The 8,995-nt window shown below is 53.5% G+C and overlaps 3 protein-coding genes and 1 non-coding gene across 4 annotated transcripts; 3 read left to right on the top strand and 1 right to left on the bottom strand.

The window, feature by feature from the left end:
• Positions 1-171: 171 nt before the first annotated feature.
• DICSQDRAFT_t202 lies at positions 172-242 on the bottom strand. Its single transcript has one exon. It is a non-coding gene; the product is annotated as a tRNA-Cys (tRNA).
• Positions 243-1,067: 825 nt separating this feature from the next.
• On the top strand, positions 1,068-1,560 carry DICSQDRAFT_174999 (uncharacterized protein; the record flags this gene model as incomplete). The annotated part of the gene is made up of 2 exons (XM_007370869.1): positions 1,068-1,371; positions 1,460-1,560. The coding sequence occupies 2 exons, from the start codon at positions 1,068-1,070 to the stop codon at positions 1,558-1,560; spliced, it is 405 nt and encodes a 134-aa protein (XP_007370931.1).
• A 255-nt stretch (positions 1,561-1,815) lies between these two features.
• DICSQDRAFT_174998 (uncharacterized protein) lies at positions 1,816-2,570 on the top strand (the record flags this gene model as incomplete). The annotated part of the gene is made up of 4 exons (XM_007370868.1): positions 1,816-1,954; positions 2,020-2,039; positions 2,117-2,252; positions 2,338-2,570. The coding sequence occupies 4 exons, from the start codon at positions 1,816-1,818 to the stop codon at positions 2,568-2,570; spliced, it is 528 nt and encodes a 175-aa protein (XP_007370930.1).
• A 2,849-nt stretch (positions 2,571-5,419) lies between these two features.
• Positions 5,420-7,784, top strand: DICSQDRAFT_141329 (uncharacterized protein). The gene is made up of 4 exons (XM_007370867.1): positions 5,420-5,682; positions 5,774-6,338; positions 6,444-6,791; positions 6,880-7,784. The coding sequence occupies exons 1-2, from the start codon at positions 5,618-5,620 to the stop codon at positions 6,087-6,089; spliced, it is 381 nt and encodes a 126-aa protein (XP_007370929.1). The 5' UTR covers positions 5,420-5,617; the 3' UTR covers positions 6,090-6,338; positions 6,444-6,791; positions 6,880-7,784.
• The last annotated feature ends 1,211 nt before the right edge of the window (positions 7,785-8,995 follow it).

Below are 8,995 nucleotides of genomic sequence, written 5' to 3'. Positions count from 1 at the left end.
AATTCTACAGATTCCAACACTCCCCCTGAAGTCACACTCTGGTGATCAATCAAGGAACCAACTTTTCCAAATGAAGTTACCCTCAGGCACATTTCCCGAGGCGGGGGTTCTCTGACCCTGCTCCCTTCGAAGCGTCACACAGGGCTCATAACCTGTTGAACAATGAAAAGTTGGTCAGACCGGGGATTGAACCCGGGTCATCCCATATGCGCTGGGAGGTGTTACCACTACACCATCCAACCGATACTAGAGTGTGAATTCTACAGATTCCAACAGTATGTTCCACTCTATTGAACGCCTGGCAAAACTATAGGAACAGAGTGCAACAGTCCTATACAGTTGGGGCTCGTTGCGCATGGGCACCAGATCGAGCATGAACGGATATATGTATTTATGGGTGGTCATTCTACGATACAAATTTCGCATTACATAATAATACGCTACTCCCCGCGCCCGCGCATCGTGCCAAGCCCGCATACAGTGACCTACCACGACGTGCTCTAACCTACTGCGTTGCTGCACCCGTGCGACTTACCTGTATGCTGTGTGACAGCGAGTAACCCACTCACCTATGTTGACGTGTACAGACAGCGATACCCTACCTGTTAGCGAGGCTCACGGTGAATGAGAGTACCGAGGACAGAAAGGGATGGTGAGAGGAGGGAAGAAAGGGCGCAGAGATGGGAGGACGGCTTTCGCCCACTATATATAGAGCATTGCGAACACTGATGGCGTCATGGACGAAGGAGCTGGGGACGAGATCGTAAGAATGGATATGGTAGGATAACCGTCGGTCGGCACACAGGGAGGCATATATGTAATAGATGTGGATGGAACAGTATATATACATCGGACACCGGTTTAATACTATCGATCGACGTTGAACGGCCCATTGTACATATAGAACGGCCCATTGTATATATAAAACGAGCCAATCGATGTATGAAACGAGCCATTTTAGACGCCGAACTGTCATGCAAATCGCTCCGAAAAGACGGCATCAGACGGCAATAGCCAGCAATCTTTGGCAATAGGCGGGGTTTTCACTGGGATTGACACTCGACGCCATGCGCTGGAAGCCCCCACTCATGCCTACCGTCCCTTTCGCGAACGGCTCCCCGCTCATCATCAGTTGCGACCCAAATAACCTCCAGCTTCGCCGGCAGGGGTATCCTTACCAGCCTATATCTCAGTCTCAAGCTCTACCTCTACCTAGTACCCCTCCCCCATTGCCGACGCAGCCAGTGAAACCTACACCAGCATCGACGCAGGCATCGACGCAGGCTCCGACGCTGCAATCCGAACGCGTCTCTCACAAAGTGACATCCCACAAGTGTCCACTGCCACAGGGCGCATATGATTCCATCAAATGTACGTCGTCTATCATCCATCGCATTGCTGTCACAGTATGCAGTCTCCCGTAGCTAGATTGACCGCTCGCTCACGCACGACGGAATAGTGTACTTCGACAAACTCTCCCAGACCCCAGACCTCCCCGCGCGTGCGATTCTCGCAAGACGCGTGAAGACCATCCCTGGTATAGTGCACTACACCGCGTAGGACGTGTGCGGTTGATTCGCGACCACGCGCAAAAAGCAGGGACAGAGAGAAAAAAGCTCGCGGGCGGACTCGCTCGTTTGCGGGCGTGAGTTGCCGCCTAAGGCGTCGCGGAACGAGAATCTGGAACAGGTAAAGAAGCAGCAAGACGTCGCTGTCGATTCTAACCTGAACTGTGCGTGCTGCCATCTCCAGATACCTTGTGTGCATTGTGCTAACAGCGTTGGGGTGGCGCGTTGTGAGAGCTCGGAAGTCGTCATGCCAAGAGAAATCAGGACCGCGTTGTTTACGCAGCTTACCGAACTCATGCGCGAGGGCCCGAACCCCTCCCTAGAGGTCGCGCAGAGCTGGGCCGAGCGGCTCAAGCCTAGAGCGTCTGTGACACACGTGCCGGAGTGTACGAGGCCGTGGAGAGCAAGGGATCCGTAGTAGAGAGAGAGGAAGATGATGCGGTTGGTGTAGGCTGCCGGTGTGCGATCGAGGTGAGTGTGCATTCTAAGCCGTTATTGGTTGCCTGAGATGCGTCGATGGGGCACGATGTTGACGCCTCCTGGAATAGCCGGGGCGCACGCCCTTGCCTTCGTCCAAGCCGCCCATTTCGACTGCGCAAAGCCCGTCTAACTCATTTGCGACCCAGACTATTCCACCTGCACACCAAACCGCGTCGCATCTTCCCGCTCCTTCAAGCAGTTCTGGTCCCTCAGTGCCATTTTGTAGTTTTGAAACGTCTGTCCTCAAGCCCATGAACTAGTCGAACGAAGCTGACGGACATCGCGTCAGAGCGCGAAGACAGCAACGTGGCACACGAGTCGACTGCACCCGCACGAGCACCTAGTGCCTCCTTCATCCACTTCATATCGCCCGTCGATGCTTCAACACGTGCGGCCGTCCTTGACATCGGCCAAGTTGCCGCTGATCTGCGGGCGGCATTTGCTCGGTCGCTCGTCGAAGAATGTCATCACTGTCCGAGGACGTTCGTCGAGTCCGGGGCGTTGCTCGAGTCTCTGCAGTAAGAATGCTCATCTACTCTATCGCCTCTTGTTTTTCCATTGCCTGCCAGGCATTGTGGGGCAACAGGCTCCACTTCACCCCGTCATGCCCATATTCCATCGGAAGACATTGTAGATGTACACGTATCGAGGAATACATACTGACACTCTCATCCTTTGCCCTGCCACATGTCTATAGTAGTCTTTTCGCCACAGGTTCTTCGCGCCGCAATACGAGCCACAAACTAAGCAATTCCGCCAGATTCTGTTTTCCACTCGTCAGCGGCGTGCGTACTCGACTCTTCGGATATGTCCCCCACTTGGTCCCCTCGTCGCGCTATATGCAGCACAGTCGCGCTGGGAACTCGAATGCCGTCACAACGTGATGGCTGGGGGGTATTCACCTCGCCCCTATCGAAGGCTTTCACCATATGCGATCTGTTTTGTGCGACAAGTATGATCACGACGGCCGGGTAGATGGCCTTCGGTGGTGTTGTGAGAGGTGCATTACTTGAAGAAGGAGCTCCAACATACGATGATAGGTACAAGTCCTCCATTGATGAAGGCACCAAATCGCGCCTGAAACGCAGGGGCATAATCATCATCAGACATTAATGACTTGTAGACGACTATCTGCCAAGAAACCACGAATGTCTGCAAACAGAATATTGAGTCTCGCTCCTGGCTTGTGGATGCAAAGCAATCGACCTACCCAGAGAGTGCAATAAACCAACCCGGATTCGACCAGTATAGAGAATAGTCTCTCCATCTGTACAGTCCTGCCGCCCGATACCATGAACTTCCGAATGAACCTTCGCGATATCCTGCACCGTTCATGAGAGGCTGGTTTAGGGCATATATCAACCCGCAAAATGACGCACCATGCCTTATAAGCCACTAAGACGGTTGCAAAGAGATTCACACTTAGACACAGCACAGGGACAGCCACACCGTATCGTGTTCCCCCGTACATGTCTCCCTGCATGCTGGTATCTGCTGTAATCATGTCGAGAGGACATTGTTCGAGGAGGCATGTGAGTCTGAGATCTACCGCTCCCAGAGCTAACGACCCGGGAACGACGATTATGAAAAACATATAGCCATTGCTATATCGTTGCGAGCTCACCGAAGGTAGCTAGCAACAGTATGACAAAGACACCTCTTACAACACGGTTTCCGGGCCAAAGCAACAAAGCTCGCCAGCAAACAATCGAATCGCCTAAGAGTATCTAGGAGAGACATGAACTTGTTATGACAGAATACGGTGTGGTAAGAAGAGCAGGACGTACGTTGACTGTGAGTGCGGCTGTATTCGCAGAGGATCCATAGTTGCTGGGACCAGAGAAATATGGTTCTAGGATTGACGGCGGGATCTCGTAGTCTGGAGGTGCCCCACCCCAGATAGCCCCCACCGACTCTAACATACTGACAAGAATGGAGGCCTGTATCTCTAGAATATTAATGATGAAGGCGGTTGTCGTGGATGCATAGAGCAGAAGGAGTGTCGAACCGAGGACAACAGTGATGAGACGATGAGTATGCCATTGTCTTCAGATCAATGTCGGCCTTTGAGCAAACGAGTAGGGATTATTGGTATATGAAACGGCGGGCTCACTTTAGAAGAGCCGTAAACGCTACGACGACTAAAGTTGTGAAGCATCCTAAAAGCAAACCCAGTTAGGTTGATAAATAGCTGAATGTGGTCAGCTTCTAACAACCATATAGTACAGCAGACAGGACAATCTGCCTTATCGCTCCTATAGTTTGAGCTGCAGTAAAGTCCCACCCGGAGGTATCCAAGGTGAGTATCGAGCTTGACATGAGAACAATGCTGTGTAGTCGCTAGTGGTAGGAAAGTGTAAGACGGGGGTGCTGCTTTCAAATGAGAAAGCAGTGCCCTAATATATGTATCAGATCACAGGGCAGTGCCTGAAGTGGAAGGTAACGCTCATTCCCCGGTGCTTCGGCGCGAAATCATGAGCATCAAAGCATGATGTCACGCCCTACACTGCTTCACCGAACATTCTGTTCCTTATAACTCACACTCTGTCAGTGAGTGCTACCGCCAAGATGGGGCGGGCATCGATGATGCCAGACGCGGACTAGGAGCCCCAACTTGCATAAGCAAAAGGCTCATCCTATGGCCGTGCACGGCCGTACCGGCGAATCCCGGCAAGCACTGGCCGGCCCTCGTCTATTGTATGTCAAAGTCCTAACAGATTGTTGCTTTCCAGAAGGAACTTGGCAAGCCATGCTTACAGACAGATAGTAAGTCCCTAAGCCATCTGTTACTCACCCGGGTCTGTTAACTCCCGCTGTGGAGCACGGACAACTCTTTATGACGTTGGTGTCATAAATAGGGTTCTCACCCAGATCCGAGCTCGGCTTGCGGCCTTATGCCAAGGGTTGGCTCGACGCAAATGAGCGATGCGGAAGATAGGATGCTTACGACAATTGGGTAGGGTGTGGGACGTATCTGGTAGTGCCTAGCCTCATGAGCTCTCATTCGTGCTTGCAGATACTGGGATGGATGGTACTTCGGATGAATCACATCGCTTCGATATAGTGGGCTGAGTCTGCAGACAGGAGCAGACAGGACAGTGATGGCGACTTAGCGAGCCTCGGGTCCAGCCTGTGAGCAGACATGGCTATAGTATTGAGTCATCAGTCGCTCTATAGCCACGGCAAGTTCTAGCGTGAAAGCAAGTCTTAAATGCAGGGTTGCAGAGGCGACAGACATCACACGACTTAGAGGACGTAGGAAGAAGACGCCGTTAGTAGATCACGCGTTTCAGACTCCGCCGTGTTACTCAAGCCAGCCGGCGGGCGCTCAAGGGCTTTGCCGCACGTTCAGACTCGAGCGACAGAACATACGCACTTGCAATCCCAATATTCATCGACCTTGCCTGGTCCCCCTTGGCTTAGCCGCCGCGTTTCTCAAGTGCGGTCACATCCGCCAGCGGTGGTGAACGACAACTCGACGACACGTGCGGGGTCCGCGCGGATGGATAAAGGCGATGTCCTCAAGTTCTTGGGGGATGAAGGCGAGCGGGGAGCGAGCGGGGTCGTGGATGCGTGTGCGGTGGATTGACGTCTGGGGCATCAGCTGGGACGTCATCAGTGCGCTTGCGCTCAGGTACAGTGCGCCGCCTTCTTCCCTTTGCGATGATATTGCGTGCTTCGTGCTTCGTGCTGACGCGACGCTCGGACGTGTCTGTGCCTTGCAGACCTGCACCCGCTGGCGCTCGAAGGCGTCCACCACCACGCTCCAAGGCCGACTACTGCTCGCAGCACCTCTTCATTCGCATCCTTGTCTATACCCTCACCTCCTCGTCCTCTTCGCCCTCTTTCTCAGATGACCGCGCTCCCGAGGACACCTCGTCCGCGGACACTTTCACCGGTATGCCGCTCTCGGAATCCCCGGCGCAGATAGACGACGAGGAAGAGGACGACCTTAACCACCGTGCGTGCTGCGGGACTCGGACAACGTGGATGACACGAAGAAGCTGGGGGGGGTATATGAGCCATAAAGCGAGGATCTAGTTGGTGTGTTCGCTCGTCCATGGTCGGGCGTCAGGCGTGCGGTAGGTATGGGCGATGAGGCTTGAGGCGTTCAAGGCTGTCGGCTAGAGCTGGGGAGCCTGCTTTCTATGCTGCTCGATTCAGTGACAAGTACGTTCCGTTCTCATTCTGTGCGCCGCTTGCCTGTCTCTCTCGTTTTTTGAGGGTTTTGTGTCTACTCCAATTAGAGGGCAGTGTCGTAACCCCAGTCTTAGGCCTCGCAATGAGTATGTGAGTCATTGACCTCATCTCCGGTTACTGTCGCCGCCGAGACTCATCTCTCCCTACATCTACTACTCATGCTTATTATGTTCGTATCTCCTTCATATATGGCAGCTCGGCATCGGCATCTAAGTCGACTTCGGGCGCTGGATGTCTGAGTCACACACGTCTACCGTACGGTCCGTACCTGTCGTGAGCGCCGACTTCAGGCCCGCCTTAGCCGCAGACGGCCCCCGCTCATCGTCAACTGCGACACACGCACCCTCCAGCGGGCGTATTCTTGCCAGCCTATATCTCAGCTCCAAGCTCGACCTCGATCTCCGTCTCGCCCTTCGCTGACCCAGCCTACGAAACCCACATTAGCATCGACGCAGGCTCCAACGCTGCAATCCAAACGCATCGCTCACAAAGCGACACTACCCAAGGGACCGCTGCCACAGGGCGCACGAGATACCCTCAAAGGTATGTCGTGCATCATCCGTCACGTTGCTGTGTGCAGTCTTCGGATCGGGTAGCTAGATTGCCTGCTCACTCACGAATGACTGGACAGTCTACTTTCACAACCTCTCCCAGACCCCAGACGTCCCCGCGCGCGCGCACCATGCTCGCAAAACGCGTGAATTCCATGCCCGGTCTGGCGCTCTACACCGAGCAGGACGTGCGGCTGGCTCGCGACGGTTCGCAAGAAGCAGAGACGGAGACATAGAAGCGAACGGGCGGACTCGCTCGTTCGGGAGCGTGATTTTCCGCCGCAGGATGCGTGGAAGGAGAGCCGGGAGCAGGTGAAGAAAGACGTCGCTGTCTGAGATGCGCCCGTGGGACACGACATTGACGCTGTCTCGAATAGCCAAGGCGCGCCCCCTTGCCTTCGTGTAAGCCGTCCATGTCGACTGCTCAAAGGCCATCAAGATCGTCTGCAACCACGACGTCTCAATCTCTCCCTGCAAGTCGATTTCCGCCGCTGAGTGCACAAACCTGCCGAGCGAATTTGAAGGTGGTCAAAGCGCGTCGAGTATGAGCTATGACATCCACTGCAACATCGCTCACCCTCATCGTCTGACAGACATGGACGTCTAGTCAGAGCACGAGGACACGATCATGGTGGAAGAGTCGACCGCACGAGCACCCGGTGTCATTCTGAACATCTTCGTATCGCCCGGGGATGATTCACGTCCCGCCGTCCTTGACATCGGCCAGCTGGTCGCTGATCTGCGTACAGCATTCGTACGGTCGCTTGTCGAAGAACGTCATCACTGTCGGAGGACGTGTGTCGTCGAGCTCGGGGCGTGACTTGAATCGTTGCACTGCGAACGAACATATCTAGTATCTGTTGTTTCTCCGATTCCTACCTGTTACTATGGCTGAACAGAAGTTACCCTGCATACTGTACACTCCTTTCTCTCCCTGGGACATGTCTATAGCATCTATTTCGTCAAAGCGCCCTTGCGCCGCAATACGAACCACAACCTTCGCGCTTTCATCTTCTACTCGTCAGTAGTGTGCGTGCTAGACTCCTCTGGTCCCTCTCCGACTTCACCCCCTTCCTGTGCCATATGCAGCATAATCGCTCTTGTGGCCGGGACGCCGTCCAAACGCGACGGCTCGGGGATGTTGACCGCACACCCGCCGAAGGCTTTCACCATATGCGATCGGTTTTGTGCGACGAGTATGATCACGACCGCCGGATAGATGCCCTTCAGTGGGGAGTTATGAGAGTTACATCACTTTAAGAAGGAACCCCAACGCACAATGATAGGTACAAGTCCTCCATCGATGAAGTCGCCGAATTGCACCTTAAACGTAGGGGCAAGGTTTTGATCAAAGACTGGGTACACCGAAATCTGCCAAGCAATCACGATCATCTGCAAGCAGAAGATTGAGTCTCGCTCCTGTCCTGTGGGTGCAAAACAATGAACCTACCCAGATAGTGCAATAAACCAACCCAGATTCGACGAGTATAGAGAATAGTCTCTCCATCCGGATAGTCCTGTCGCCCGATAGCATGAACTTCCGAAGGAACGTTCTCGATGTCCTGCAACATTCATCAAAAACTAGCTTAAGCAGGACATCAAATTGGAGGATGACCCACCATGCTTTGTAAGCCACTATAATAGTGGCGAAAAAATTGACACTAAGAGACAGCACAGAAGCGTTGATGCCGTATATTGTTGCATCATACAATCCCCCCCATGCGCCGGTATTATCATCAAGTGAATCGCTATCATCCATGTGGAACCCGGGGGGCGAAGGCCTCTCCCACGGGTGGCAACGACAGCGGATAGCCTGCAACTCACCTAGAAGGGTTGTTGGTTGTAAGAGGCTTGTTAGAGCGATGAGAGGAGATGTTCGAGTGAACTGAACTGTAGATTGGGGGTACAGAGGTCCCCTATATATACTACTGTACATCTGTGGCTACGTAGTACTATACAGTACATTCCCAGGATGCACAGTCGCACAGAGAAGCAGTGTGTACACAGCGAAGCTGTGTGTGTACCACATGAGTAGTACAGCCTCGGTTATTGCAGTAACCGGCTGTGCCGTTCCATATCTTGTGACGGCTGTGTTAGGCAAGCTGTGTAAACCAGCGCCTGTTCAACACTCCCCCTCGCTAAGTATCCGAATGGTTACACAAGCGTAGCAGGCGCTTTAAGCAGCTCTGGACTTTG

The sequence above is a fragment of the Dichomitus squalens genome (genome assembly GCF_000275845.1).
Source record: "Dichomitus squalens LYAD-421 SS1 unplaced genomic scaffold DICSQscaffold_79, whole genome shotgun sequence".
In the NCBI taxonomy this organism is placed as follows: Eukaryota; Fungi; Basidiomycota; class Agaricomycetes; order Polyporales; family Polyporaceae; genus Dichomitus; species Dichomitus squalens.
The sequence above is the reverse complement of the archived record's forward strand: the minus strand, read 5'-3'. Positions and strand labels throughout refer to the sequence as shown.

Coding starts and splice junctions, on each gene's coding strand:
- DICSQDRAFT_141329 (XM_007370867.1), top strand. CDS start 5,618: ATGCGTGTGCGGTGGATTGACGTCTGGGGCATCAGCTGGGACGTCATC. Junction 5,683..5,773: donor ATCAGTGCGCTTGCGCTCAG/GTACAGTGCGCC, acceptor TGTGCCTTGCAG/ACCTGCACCCGCTGGCGCTC.